Here is a 15,876-nt window from a genome sequence, read left to right on the forward strand (position 1 = left end):
CAAACTCCCACAGCAGCTGATGCTCACACCCTTATGAGAGGCAGGGATCCAAACACTTGAGCCACCACATGCTGCCTCCCTAAGTACATATTAGCAAGAAGCTAGAATAGGAAGCTGGGACTTGAACAAGGCACTCCAATATAGAATGCAGGTGTCCTAAATGGTGTCTTAACTGTTGTGTCAAATGCCCTCTTAAAACTTCTAAAATTTGAGTTACAGGAAACAGTTTTGCATTTTTTACACAGTTCTATGAATGAAAGAAAAAGAGCTTCTGATCGCTGTATTCAAACTATAAGAGTTTAAAAAGATAAAAACCAGCATAAGGCAACACACTGCTGCCAATATCAACATCAAGAAAAAGTATTATTAAAAAAATAACTTGATTATGTCAACAGACATTTCTCATTTAGACTTTTTTCTTTTTTTTTGACAGGTAGAGTTACAGGCAGTGAGAGAGAAAGACATTCCTTCCATTGGATCACTCCCCTAATGGCCGTCACGGCCGGCGCTTGTGCCAATCCGAAGCCAGGAGCCAGGTGCCTCCTACTGGTCTTCCAAGCACCTGGGCCATCTTCCACTGCCCTCCTGGGCCACAGCAGAGAGCTGGACTGGAAGAGGAGCAACCGGGGCCAGAAGCTGGCACCAATATGAGATGCTGGCACCACAGGCGGAGGATTAACCAAGTGAGCCACGGCGCCAGCCCCTCATTTAGACTTCTTACATTCAGAAACTGTCATACTAAGAAGAATTCTATCAAGTATGCCTCTTACAGAAAAAAATATTTATTGAATATTTTTATATTGAGCCTAAATACAGAAATTAATAACTGTATAAGACTTATAATCAGTGGCAATCAATAAGTAAAAATATAGAATACATTTGATAAGTCCTTACTTTAAAAAAGAACCTACAATAAAGCTAAAATAGGGGCCAGCATTGCAGTGCTGTGGTTTAAGCCACTACTTCCACTGCCACATCCCACTCAAGCACAGTAGAACTAGTTCTGGCTGCCTGCTTCCAATCTACCACTCTCTAATATACCTAAGAAAGCAATGGATGATGGGCCAAGTACTTGGTCCCCAACCCCCAACATGGCAGACTAGGATGGAGTTCCTGGCTTCTAGCTTTGGCCTGGCCCAGCCCCAGTCTTTGGGGCAATTTAGGAGTAAAGCAGCAGATGAAGATCTGTTTCTCCCTCTCCGTCACACTGCATTTCAAATAAACAAAATACATTGTTTAAAAAAGAAAAAAAAAAAAGCTATAATAATACTAAAAATTTATATACTGCTTTTATAAACTTTCTCTAAAGAAAAGCAATTGGGGGCCAGCTCTGTGGTGTAGTGGGTAATGCCTTCGCCTGCACTGCCAGCATCCCATATGGGTGCCAGTTCAAGTCCCAGCTGCCCCACTTTGAATCCAGCTCTCTGCTACAGCCTGGGAAAGCACCAGAAGATGACCCAAGTCCTTGGGTCCCTGCACCCCGTGGGAGACTCGGAAGAAGCTCCTGGCTGCTGCTGCTGCAGCCATCTAGGGAATGAACCAACAGATGGAAGACCTCTTTCTCTCTCTCTGCCTCTGCCTCCCTGTAACTTTGCCTTTCAAATAAATAAATAATCTTAAAAAAAAAAAAAAAGAAGAAGAAGAGAGCAACTGATAGCAAGTTCTGGAAACAAAAGGAAAATAGTAAATTTTTTAAAGATGATGCTTACAATATCAAAGAATACTTGGCAAACATCAATAGTATTCAGCAATTCACAAACATGGTCCTGAAAAGAAAGGCTTGTTTTAATGTTTTATGCGTAGAAATAATTTTAAATTCAGAAAATACAAACAAAATATTTTAAATTTCAGTTACAGAATTTTTCCAATTTTACTATCTACAAATAACAAATCTGTACAACAAATATTAACTTTATATGAAACAGTAAATTTTATATATTAAAATACATACCTTAAATTCCATAACATCTACAAATGTGAAGTAATATAATGCCAGATTTTTCAGAATCTCTGACTTTTCTTTCTGTAGTTGTGCAAGCTGTTGCTGTAAAATAAACAAAATTAGAATGTATTATTTATAGAGAATAAAAAAATATTGATTTTAACTACAAACTATCTTCTGTTATGATGGCTAAATGGAAGCACAAGCTTTCAGAATATTTCTAGATGACTAGGTTTTTTGTTTTTTTTTTAACACCCAAGTTCTGGAAACTGCAACTGCTAATAGTAATCAGCAACTGATAGTGTGAAGCTATAAAACAAATTCAAGCAGATTAGTACCAATAAATTGAGCTACTACTAAGGAGAACTGGGAAATGTTAGAAAAAGACCAATTACCAAAAGAACTCTTAAAAAAAAATAATCAAAAGCAAGTCATGAGCATGATCACATTACTATTTGTGGAAGAAAAGAAAGTGAAAAAACATTACATTTACACTACAAAAAACAATATGCTATATAAATTTGGAACTTACCAAAAAGAACATCCAGGCAAAGCCACGTTACGCATGCAAAATAAAATGTAGATACAAACATAAAATACAGTAACGGTTCCCTGACCAGATCACAAAACAATAATATATCAAACAAAAGCAAAAATCACAACAACAAAAACAGAAATGAGAAAGAAGCAAAACTAGTGTTAAGACATGAGAGAGAAAATGTGAAAGACAGATATTGTTTCAATCAACTGTATTACTAAAAATTTACAAAAATCCTATCTTTTCTTTTTAAATCAAGTGTTAATGTAACTTCAAGAATCTAGCCATATTTAATATCCTATACGATTGGGACTGCCAGAATTCTAATAATCACTTAGAATCTTGATACTCTGAGTGTAGTCTACTGAATAGCAGCTTCCACATCATTTAAGAGCTTGGCAGAAAGGCAGGATTTCAGGCCTCAGACCCATTAAAACCAGAATTCGCTTTTTAACAAGATACCCAAGAGATCAAAACACACACTGAATGTCTGACAAATATTCTTCTAAAACACATAAAAACTAGAAGATATGAGAAAGCAGTTCAAAGTATCAAACTTGCTTTCAAAGTCCTTATATAGTTCTTATTTATATTTACACAGGGGCATTAGAGGAAAGATGCTCCCATATATAATTATACTCAACCATTGTAAGTCAGAAAATTTACAGCAATATGCCTAACATTGGAGACAGGGGGCTAATTTTTAAAAGCTACCAAAAGTCAATTTAAAACAGAAAGCATAGCAGTCTGGTACATTCAACTATTAATGAGTCAATCACTCTAAATACTGCAGTTCCTGAAGACATTTATATGAAAGTAATTATGGCTGGAAAACATATATAAATGAAATATCTCAACCCCTGTAAATGCCAAAGAAATTAAGCTACATACTTGTAGTGATACATAATGGTTTTTAGCTTTATCTATGAAAGTAGTTGACTCTATTTTGTACAACATGTTTCAAAGCAATTCTGTTTCTATGAAAACATTTTTAATCATTAATGCTCCAACATCAAGCTAATACTTACTTTAAAATGACACTATTTCTTCAAATTACCTGATTTTTACCTTGTTTAACATTAAACATTTATGATTGATGTCTTAGAACTGTTTGGGTTTTTTATAAGTATTTTTAAAATTTATTTGAAATGCAGAGTTATGGGAGGGAGGGGAGGGGAGGGGAGGGAGAGAGAGATCTGGTTCACTCTCCAAATGGCTGCAATAGCCAAGGCTGGGCCAGGTTGAAGCCAGGAGATTCTTCTGGGTCTGTCTTGTGGGTAGCAAGGGCCCAAGGACTCAGGCCATCCTCCGCTGCTTTCCCATGTGCATTAACAGAGAGTTGGCTCAGAGTGGAGAAAGGACTTGAATCAGCACTCATACTGGATGCCGGCATCACAAGAAGGGGCTTTACCTCACTATACCACAATGCCAGTCCCATAGACCTTCTTACCGTCTTTCTGTACTGTAAGTTTGAGTTTGAAAATACAACAAGTGAAAACACACTCATAATACTAAGATATGAAGAATACAATGTTAGCTACTAGGTTTAATAATCCTATTTATTTTAGTTGCCTTGGCTTAATCACTAATAATGTCCCATTTTACAACTTCAGAATACTATTTTGGACAATAAATGATACACAGTCACTATCTTACTATAGGTCTTAATGATCTTTTATATAAACCCTCATTTTATTTATTTTACTTTTATTTTTATTTATTTTTATTTTTTGACAGGCAGAGTGGACAGTGAGAGAGAGAGACAGAGAGAGAGAGAGAGAGAGAAAGGTCTTCCTTTGCTGTTGGTTCACCCTCCAATGGCCGCCGCGGCTGGCACGCTGTGGCCGGCGCACCGCACTGATCCGATGGCAGGAGCCAGGTGCTTCTCCTGGTCTCCCATGGGGTACAGGATCCAAGCACTTGGGCCATCCTCCTCTGCAATCCCGGGCCACAGCAGAGAGCTGGCCTGGAAGAGGGGCAACCGGGACAGAATCCGGCGCCCCGACCGGGACTAGAACCCAGTGTGCCAGCACCGCAAGGTGGAGGATTAGCCTATTGAGCAGCGGCGCCAGCCTAAACCCTCATTTTATATATTAATCTAATACAGAACTTGAAAAAATCTTCTGAAAGTTATATTACTATTTACTGTCAGACCATGATTGGAAATCTTACCTCCTTACTTCTAAAAAAGTGTCCTTTGTACTATTCTATATGCCTACCATTTCCCTTTTTATCAAGCGAATATAATTATAATTGAAATTCCTCAATCTTATTTTCTCCAAACCATATAGGCCCAGACTTTGTATCAGCTACAAAAACAATCACTAGATGCCTGAATTCAAAATGATTAGTCATACTTTCAACAACCTGTACAGTCTGGTTCTAACTTACTTTTCCTATTTAAATTTCTAGAACACCCATTCACACATTACACACAGTAGCCAAAACAAGTTATTCACTAGTTTCTATATATATCTCATGCTGTCTTACTCTGTTTCCCTCTTGGGATGTCCAAATCCCACTGTTCTTAAAACACTCAGCTAAAATGCTAACCTCACTTTAAAGAGATCATTCCTAAATGAACTTCTTCCACGAAAAAAAAAAAAAAAAATCTCCTTTTCTAAATGTGTATAATTTCTAATAGCAGATATCACTTTTACTTTTTATCATAGCTACCTCCAAAACTTGAAGACAGTACACTAGATCTGAGGTTTTAATATCTTTTGTCTATCATACAACTCTGCACACAAAAAGTATTCAATATAAACATCTTTCAGATAGGGGACTGACTGATAAACTAAATACCTTTAAATGTTCATTGTCAAATGACATGGTTAGGAAGCCCATTATCAAAATGGGAGATGACATGCACAATCAACCAAGGCAATGTACATGAGAACATTTAACAGCGCCTGCTACCCAGAAGCTATGCATTAAATGTTACATGACTAAGAAAAGAAGCTCACAGATCATTTCTTCAAAACAAGTAAAAATAAAACTATTTTAAATAATCTCACTACTATTCATTCTATTTCTAATAAGTGCTGATATTTATTGGGTATGCACTGTATGCCAAACATCATAGCAAAGATTACAGGTATCTCAAACAATCTTCTCAACATCCCTATGTTATAGCTATAGTTATGCTCCATATTTTAGTGAAAATAAATTCCATAAGGTCATACATGAAACAACTGGGCTCCAACTACAAAAATATGTTACATTTCAGTTCTTAAACTGGAGGACAATAGATACTACCAAGAAGTACTAGCCAGGTTCAACATCTAGAACAAGCTTTTCTTAATTTAACATCTCATTGTTTTATAGTAAATAAAAAGTAGAATATGGTTTAAGATCATAAATCAATAAAATGTTTGCTGTTTTACAACATCACATCAGAAAAGTACTACTGAAAATTTGATTCTAATCTCTAATACTTTAAAACACTTCCACGTGATGATACATTCACTTAAAATTTCGATGAATCATTATCCTTAATAGTCAAGTAAAATGCATAAAAATCCAAAATAAACAGGATATATATACCAGATATGTAAACTACAAACAGCATATCTTCTACACTGAAAAACCTTCGTGAGGCCAGCGCTGCAACATAGCAGGAAAAGCTGCCACCTGCAGTGACAGCATCCCATACAGGCGCTGGTTCAAGTCCTGGCTGCTCCACTTCTGATCCAGCTCTCTGCTATGGCCTGGGAAAGCAGAAGATAGACCAAGTACTTGGGCCCCTGCACCTATGTGGGAGACCCACAAGAAGCTCCTGTCTTTGGATAGATGCAGCTCCAGATGTTATGGCCAAATGAAGAGTGAACCAGTGATGGAAGACCTCTCTCTCTCCCCCTCTCTCTCTCTACCTCTCCTCTCTGTGTGTAACTCTTTCAAATACATAAATAAACCTTTAAAAAAAAAAAAAACCCTTTGGAATTAATCTTTGTTCAACTAGTCAAATTATCAATGAGCCTAACAGAACTGACTGATTTTTAATACATAAAGGGATAAGGTTATAGTTTTTTAATTTACTCACTTCAATTATCTTCTTTCACTCTTGAAACTAACTCTGTATAATAAATTATTTTTCAAGGATGGCGCTGTGGCATAGTAGGCTAAACCTCCATCTTTGGCACCAGCATCCCATATGGGTACCAGTTCAAGTACCAGCTGATCCTCTTCCACTCCACCTCTTTGCTTACAGCCTGAAACATCAGTGTAAAATGGCCCAAGTGTTGGGCCCCTGCACCCATATAGGGTACCTAGGAGGAGCTCCTGGCTCCTGGCTTCAGATGAGCTCAGCTCTGGCCACTGTGAACGACCATTTGGGTAGTGAATCAGAGGACTGAAGACCTTTCTCTCTCTCTCTCAATGTAACTCTACCTTTCAAATAAATAAAATATTTTAAAAAATAAATTACTTTTCTTGATCTAAATTAAGCTAGTATTTTGTTCCTCTTAAGAAATGTGGGTTCAGGTAAAGCTTCATCTAATTTAATTTCTTTTTTTAAAAGATTTATTTATTTGAAAGTTACATAGAGCGAGGAAGAAAGAGAAAGAGATCTTCCATCTGCTGGTTCAGTCTCCAAATGGCCACAACAGCCAGGGCAGGACCAGACAGAAGCCAGGAGTCAGGAGCTTCTTCCGGATCTCCCAGGTAGGTTCAGGAGCCCAAGCACTTGGACCACCTTCTGCTTTCTCAGGCATAGTAGCAGGAAGCTGGATTGGAAGTAGGACAGCTGGGTCTCAAACTGGCACCTATATGGGATGCTGGCATCACAGATGGCGGCTTTACCTACTACATCACAATGCTAGCTCCTAATTTCTTAGTATGATATTCTAAGCCAAGCTTTCTTAAATAACAGAGTACTGAGAACTCTTTGAAGAAACTATCCCAGTTATAATCCTAGTTACCAACTTTCACGTGGACCACAACAGTAGTCTTCTAACTGGGTTTGTACTTTTGCTCTTGGCTCTTCCGTCTTCACATAACAGCAGCAGAATGGGCATTTTATAGCATCAAACTACTTCAGTTCCAGTGATGGCTATGAAAGATGTTAATACTACAATTGTGGGAATACTCTGTACTATTTTGCAAAAATTCTGTTTAGTCTCACCTTATAGCAAAATATAGTTGTTTTTTTTTTTAAATAAATCCAATAGTTTCCCTTCATGCTTAGAATAAAACATGAGTATAAAGTCCTTACAAATGCCTTTCAAAATCTAACTAGGAGCCCCTGTGTCTCTCTAACAGCTCTTCTCCTTTTGTGTTTCTCCAAAGTCACTCAGTAGTTGCCACACTGGTTTTCCTGCTTTGTTCTTCAAATTCACCAGGCTTGTTCCCCACCTCAAAACCTTTACCCTTGCTTTTTCTCACATCTGGGATATTCTTCACCACTTGGCATAGCTCATTCCCTTGTGTCCCTTCTGCTCAGTGAAGGCCACTTTTGAGTATCTAAAATAGCACTCTATCTAAAACAATCTCCTTGCCCTTACTAACTCATTCTGTTTCTTATTTCTTCCTACCATTAGTTTCCAAAGAATATAAATTATTTGTTCACTTTAATTGTTTGTTGTCTAACATCCCAACTCAAATGTAAATTCCACAAGGGCAAGAATATTGGCACATAGTAAGTACACTATAAACAAATTATCTTCAAGCTTCCTAACATAAAGATCATGTAGTCTTAATTTTAAAGTCTCATTGCTGATTACAAGTGAATCTGACTCCAGTAAAAATTCCTATCTCAGATGAGTTTCTATTCTAACACATAAGAGTAGTAATTTAATCCTTTGAATAAATCCTCAAAGTTTGGCAAAATATTTCATATGCCCTTCTAAAATGGGAAAATAACAGGAAGAAGTAGGTGTCTGTTAGTGGCATAGCTAAGTGATTAAGCTGCCACTGACACCTGTGATGCCATAGACACTGGTTTGGTTCTGGCTGTTCCACTTCTGATCCACCAGAAAAAGTACCAGAAGATGGTCCAAGTACCTGAGCCCTGGAACAAGCTCCTGGCTCCTGGCTATCAGATTTCAAAGCTCAAACCCCTCTTCAATGCAGTTCAACATTCAAACTGTCATTCCATAGGACAAAAGTAGTGCAGGAGCAACCAAAGTTTAAGTTCCATTCTCCTTTCAGAAAGTATACTTGTATATTTAATTGCATTCTAATCGATCTCACAGATTCAGACTTTTAAGAACTTTCTTATTCAACTCCTTTGTTTTATATATTAAAGTGTTTTTTCCAAGTTTACATTGATAATCACCTATTCAATTAATTCTGAAAAGCAAAAAGAAACATCTTACACTAAGAACTTAAGGGCAAAGAAAATAAATTAAAGGCTATGTACACGCCCTTTGAAACAGAATTTTGTTGCACCTATCATTAAGAGTCCAGGGGCTAGTTGTAGTGGGTAATGCTGCCACCTGTGACACAGGCATTTCACATGGACACCAATTTGAGTCCAGGCTGTTCCACTTCCAATCTAACTCTCTGCTAATGGCCTGGGGGAAGTAGCAGAAGATGGCTCAAGTGTTTGGGCCCTTGCCACTCACACAGGGGACAGGAAGAAGCTCCTGGTTCTGGTCTGGCTCAGCCCCAACCGTTGCAGCCCTCTAGGAAGTAAAACAGCGGATGGAAGATCGATCTCTCCCTCTCTCTTTCAGTAACTCTTGATTTCAAGTAAATAAATAAATCTTTTTTTTAAAAAAGAGCTATAATGCTTTTTTTTTTTTTTAAAACAGGCAGAGTGGACAGTGAGAGACAGAGAGAGAGAGAAAGGTCTTCCTTTGCCGTTGGTTCACCCTCCAATGGCCGCTGCAGCCGGCGCACCGCGCTGATCTGAAGGCAGGAGCCAGATGCTTCTCCTGGTCTCCCATGGGGTGCAGGGCCCAAGCACTTGGGCCATCCTCCACTGTACTCCCGAGCCACAGCAGAGAGCTGGACTGGAAGAGGAGCAACCGGGACAGAATCTGGTGCCCCAACCGGGATTAGAACCTGGTGTGCTGGCGCCGCAGGCGAAGAATTAGCCATTGAGCTAGGCGACGCTGGCCAGTAATGCATTTCTTTCTTCTTTCAATCTTAGCTAGCCCTGTGACCTGCTCTGACCAACAGAAAGTAGTGTAAGCGAAATAGTATTGCTTATAAGGCTAGGGTTTAATAAGCTTACACCTTCCAATTTTGCTCTTTTCAAACACTGCCCTGAAGAATCAGATGTGAATAAGCCTGAGGTATCATAGCACATAAAGGGAGTTTAGCAACCCCGTCCAAGGTGGGCCCATGTCCCAGCTGAACAAAGCAATAACCTGGAGCTCTGCAGAGGAACTGTCCAGTCAACCCACAAAATCTTAAGTAACAACCTGCTGTTTTAAGCCACTAGGTTTTATGGCAGTCTATTATATAGCAACAGGTAACTGCAACAATATAAGGTTCAGTAATACAAATTAAGATAGTCTCTATTTCATTACCTGAACACATTAACTTGTCTCAGCTAAAAATCTTAGAAATGTAACTGTAAGATTCTGATTGCAAAATGTTCAAATTAAAGGAAACATGAAATAATGTTATCATCAGTACTAGAAAATCACTAATTGTATGCTCCCCTAAAGAGGAGTTCATTAAGTGTAACATTTTTATATAAAAAATACATTCTATTAATGAGTACAACTTAGCTCATTAAATGGCACCATTTTCCATTACAAATAAAAATATAAATGAGATAGCTCCTTTATATTCAATTTTCACAATATTAAAACATCTTTCTAATATGTGATTACCCTGCTTTCACCAGAGTATACTTAGATATGAATCAGGTTTTCCTTACTGATTAGATGTAATCATTGTAACCAATAATTATATTGAATTATTTATGTCAAGATAGCCACAGGAGCTATTGACATATGCAAGGTACTCCAACATTAAATAGTCTTTGCTACTCTATTTCTTAAAAACTTTTTATCAGACAGGCAGAGAATGACAGAGAGATCCCATATGCTGTTTCACTTCCCAAATGCCCTCAACAGCTGGAGCTGGGTCAACCCAAAGCCAGGAGCCAGGAGCCAGGAACTCAGTCTGGGCTCTCTCATTAGGGGGAAGGTCCCAACTTCTTGAGCCATCACCTGCTGCCACCCAAGGTGCTCAATAGCAGGAAGCTGCAATCAGGAGCAGAGCCAGGAACTCCGACACTCTGATATGGGATATGGCATCTTAACTGGTGTCATATCTCAAGGCCAAATATCCATTTCCACAATACTTGCTAAAAGTTTTACTTTTCTTTCTGCCAATTATTATTTGCTCCATATGAGAATATGTTTTAATGTACATACAGTGTTAAAAAACACACTTGTTAAAATTTTGGCTCAGTAAACTCAATAACCTTAGTTGTAAGAGAACCAAAATGGTTTTCTCTAAATAAATCATTTATTACAGAATACCATTTGTCATTGCTCAAACTCACTTTGTTTTTATAGTTTAACTGAGGTACAGTTTACATATTATAAAATCTACCCATTATAAGTGAACAATAATTTTAGTAAATTTATAGAGCTGTAAAACCATTAAAACCCTAGTTGACTTCAGAACGTTTCCATCATCCCCATGCCCATTTACAGTTAGCCCCGCTCTCACCCTTGGCTGTAACATGACTACTGGTTTGCTTTCCGTCTCACTAAACTTGCCCTGTCTATACATTTCCTATAAAACAGAATCACACAATACGTAGCTTTTTACAAATGCCTTCTTGTACACAGCCTGTTTTTGACATTCATCCACGTTGTATCACATAGCAGCAGTTTCACTTTTAATTGCTTAACAGTATTAACACTAAATGTATATACTACATTTTGTTTATTTGTTTATCACAGGAATTTGAACTGTTTCAGTTTGATGCTATTAGGAGTAATAAATACTGCTGTAAACATATCTTGGGGTAGAAATTATTTTCATTTCTCTTGGGAAGATTCCCAGGAGTAAATCTAATTTCTTTTAAGTTCTCAGATGTGACTCTAAGAGATAAGTAACAGGAAAAGTGACCTCTGGATAAGTGAAGAATCACTATAATCATGTACTATTCATATAGTCAACAAATATCCCAGTATATTATATTGTCAGCCTCTGTGGGAGGAGTTAAAGTAAACTGGACTAAAACACTGATCCTGCCCTAAATGAACACCCATCTAGTGAGGGACGGATGTACACATGTACAGAAGACTTCCACATTTTTTAAAAAATAAATATTCAGTTTTAAAAGCAGGTTATAGGGGCTAGCACTGTGGAATAGTGGGTAAAGCCACCTGCAGTGCCGGCATCCCACACTGGTGCCAGTTCAAGTCCTGGCTGTTTCACTTCCAATCCAGCTCCCTGCTACTGTACCTGGGAAAGCAGAGGAAGATGGCCCAAGTGGTTGGGCCCTACACCCACATGGGAGACCTGAAGAGGCTCCTGGCTCCTAGCTTTGGAACAGCCCAGCTCCAGCCATTGCGACCATTTAGGAAGTGAACCAGCAGATGGAAAATATCTCTCTCTGCCTCTGCCTCTCTCTAACTCTGCAAAAAAAAAAGCAGATTATACTATAACTTCAAGATGCCCTAAGTGAAAAATTCAAAGATAGTGAAAAATTGTAGTAAATTCCCACATGTCAAGACAAAGGCCCTCATCAACTGGCAATAACATGAAATAGGTAAAAATAATACAACTACATAATAGTATGATAAAGACCACAGTAAGAAAAGTCAAAACTTCCAAGGATGTTAAGAATGGTGAGCAACTTAGGAAAGTTAAGAGAGCCTATAATTGAGATGGCACTCACGGATTATTTTTGATACATGAATACATGACAGAGGGAATGAAATCTGATGTTAAGTTTCCTCAAGGCAAGCCTGTAAACAGGAACAAAGTTTATGTTTAAGCCATTCTGGTTTCTCACTGGCTTTTTCAGCCATGTGTTGTTCTTGGAATATTTGGAAACAAGGTAGCATCAATGGGAGAATAATTTCCACTTAAAATCTCTAATACCCTAATTCCACTAATTCTTTGAATGCAGAGGGGCTTCATATATATTCATTCCACTATCCTTCTACTGTCACTCAGACTCTAGGAGGCAGGGGGGATGGCTCAAGTGACTGGGTCCCAACCATACACCTGGGACATACAGATTCCAAGTCATCTTCAGTCTTCACCCCTAGCCTAGTCCTGGCCACTGTAGGTATTTGGGGAGTGAACCACTAGATGGCAGCTCTATCTCTGTCTCTCAAATAAAAAAGAAATTATTTACATATAATTTTTTTTCCTAGTTATTCTTCCTGTTTTTAACTTCTGTTCTCCTACACACTATTTCCAGCAATCACAGTAATCAGTCACATCACTTCATTCCTCTGTTACTGACTTCCAATGGCATCTCAACTCACTCAAGGTAGTTAGAGGGGGCTAGCGCTATGGCATAGAAGGTTAAGGTAAGTAGCTAAAGTCCTTACTATGACTTAGAAAGCACTATGATGATCTGTCTATCTCTTGCAACCACTCTGATCTTATCTCTTACCACAGTCCCTCTCAATCACCTATTCCACTCATAACGGCCTTCTTTCTGTTCCTTGAACATGTCAGAGTTATACCCATTTTAGCATTTGGAGCTGCTATTTCTTCAGTATAGAACACTCCTTCCCTCGCTCATCTCACTCCCTCACACATTCAAATCTCTGCCCTAATGTCTCCTCAGTAAGGCCTTCCCTGGTCATTCTAAGAAAATTAGTATCTCCTTACTACTCCAACTCATTTACCTTGTTTTGTTCTTCTTCCTAAAACTTTTTACCTGGTATTATATTCATATTCATTTGCTGTTCGTCTCCATCTAGTTAAACATAAGCTCTACAAGAACAGAGACCACATCAGTTTGTTCACTGCTAGATTCCTCTCTCCCAGAAAAGTACTTGGTTCACAGAAGATAATAAACAAATATTTTAAATAAATGAATGATCAGTCTGTAAAGACACAATGGGAACATACCCATGCAGCACTTAACCCCATTTGAAAGAGTCAGGAAAAGCTTCTCTGACTACTGACATCTAAATGAAGACCTGAAAGACAAGTAGAAGTTGGCCTTGGAAAAGAAATGGAAGACAGAGGCTATTCCACATAGTGAAAGCAGCAAAGAAAAGGTCAAGAGGCAACAGAAAACATGGCAATTTGTGCCATACAAGTATATAATACCCTTACATAATAAAACATTCCTTAAAATAAAAGACAATTAAATATATTTTCTGCATATTCTACATTACACCCATAGTTGACAATGAGCTCTAATACAACATATCATTCTGTATTCTTGTAGCTGGCCTAAGACATTGACAAAACATTTAAAACATGGTGAGTACAAGGAATAATAATAAAAGAAATGAATTTTCACAACACTGTAGCTTCTTTTACTATCTTTTATTTATGATCTTGTCAAATAACCTTTGGTTTGTCAAGAAAGGTACTATTGAATGTGCCATAAAAAAAAAAAAAAAAACAGTAAGATATCATGCTAACTACTCAAAAGGCTAAAAGTGACTAAAGGCCTTAAAGAAAGGACAAAGAAACAAAAGATAAAGGTCAGCAGATGATTAGGTACTGATAATGCCCTTTGCTACTATCAAGAGCATCATTATCACCACTGTAGCCAAAGGAAATGGCCATTAATTATTTAAAAATTAGCTGAAAAACTATCACTGGTGGCAAGATACAACTTCAAGAAACTTAAAGTGGAAAAATGATTAAAGATGCCTGAAATGCATATCCTTAGGGGCTATGCTATGAAACCCCAGTTTAATACTCATTGGCAGGATTATTTCCAGAAAAGTATAAAGTTTCCTTGAATTGAAGAGATTATGTCTTTAGTTTGGTATGACTAGAACAGAAATTACAAGACAGAGAGCTAAGAGGAGAAAGTATTTCAGAAAAAAGAGGAAATGTAAATGAAAGTGGTATGTTATTAGGCTGGATAGTTTTAATACCAGAAAGGCACATAACTGTAATTCCAGAGAGTCACAGTTTAACTATGAAACACATCAAACCGTGAAATAATTTTAAGCAACTGATAAAATTTAGGAAGAATTCATTTCACTTTGATGGTAACAATATTATGTCTTAAAGTCCAAGATGTGAAAACAGAGTGAAGCAACACAAACAATTACTCAGTTTTTCACTCGTTTTTAAGAATCAGCCAGCATATAATGCAATCTCAGAACACTGTATAAAAGTTAAAACTCTCTTTTACTTGGTTACTTTTAGTAATATCATTAATGAAATATATTTGTATAGCTTTACAAAAAAGTACTACTTTTTCTCAGCTAAAATTAACTCAATAACTTTAAAAGGATATCAATAAGCTTGAGTCCTGACATAAATACAAGCCAGCGTTTGAATACAAGTGAAGGCTGACAAAGTTAAAAGTCAATTAAGAAGGTTCATTCATTCATTAAACACTAATTTAGTGTCTCTAATATGTCAGTTACTAGGAATAAAATGGTGTTTGGAAACAGATTCTAATGCTATCTCTCTGAACTAACCTTATTATGTTATGATGATACTTTTATTTATTATTTTATTTATATTATATTTAATTTATTTTTAATTTATATTTAGTTTAATTTATATATTTATAAATATAAACATAATTATTTATATTTTATTTATTATTTATTATGATGATACTTTTATTTTATTACTTTGTCTTTCTTTACATATGTCTGCAAGCTATTTCAAAAAACAATATTTGTTTCATAGGACCTTGAATACTGTATTCCTTGAGAGAGGAGAAAACAATACCTATAACATAAAATATTCCTCTTAGTTTGAAAATATGTAATTTATACAAATATGTAGATATAATTTTCAAATGACAATGGTTTGAGTTCTATTCTAGAATCCCTGTATCACTCTTGTGGCTCTCTCCTCACCAAAAATTCCTTATTCTTACAGACTCTATGGCCTAATTCAACATACACAGGATCATAATTTATATTTTCCCACTGATTAAGGAATCAAACCCAAAATATTATACTAAAATGTACAATTCCACAGGCAAATGCTATAAAAACACTTTTGTGCCAGATAATTATATTATTTCAAAAAACACAAACTAGCTTTTATATGTAAATATAGCAAAGGACAAAAGAGAACAAAGTTAAATTTAAAAAGTCTGGAAAAAATCAGTTAGAAAAGTTTTAACATACACTTGAACATGTACTTAAAATGCCTTTTAGAAAATCCTAGCATAATAACATTATCTATTAATAATAAATAATTAATATAATTAATATCTATATATCTATATAATAATAATCAATATCTATTAATAAAGAAATAAAGGGATTTCTATTTTCTTCATCTGAGAAAACCGTAAGATTACACT

At 36.7% G+C, this 15,876-nt stretch overlaps 1 protein-coding gene across 1 annotated transcript in view; it reads right to left on the reverse strand.

Annotated features, from left to right (window-relative positions):
* Positions 1-15,876, reverse strand: part of NCKAP1 (NCK associated protein 1) — a 122,361-nt gene that overhangs the window by 84,197 nt on the left and 22,288 nt on the right. Inside the window, exons 3-4 of the mRNA XM_062188773.1 lie at positions 1,952-2,044; positions 1,710-1,766 (exon numbers count right to left, since the gene is read on the reverse strand). Coding sequence (XP_062044757.1) covers positions 1,710-1,766; positions 1,952-2,044 — 150 coding nt within the window. The remainder of the gene's footprint in view (positions 1-1,709; positions 1,767-1,951; positions 2,045-15,876) is intronic.

Source organism: Lepus europaeus, chromosome 1, assembly GCF_033115175.1.
Source record: "Lepus europaeus isolate LE1 chromosome 1, mLepTim1.pri, whole genome shotgun sequence".
Lineage (NCBI taxonomy): Eukaryota > Metazoa > Chordata > Mammalia > Lagomorpha > Leporidae > Lepus > Lepus europaeus.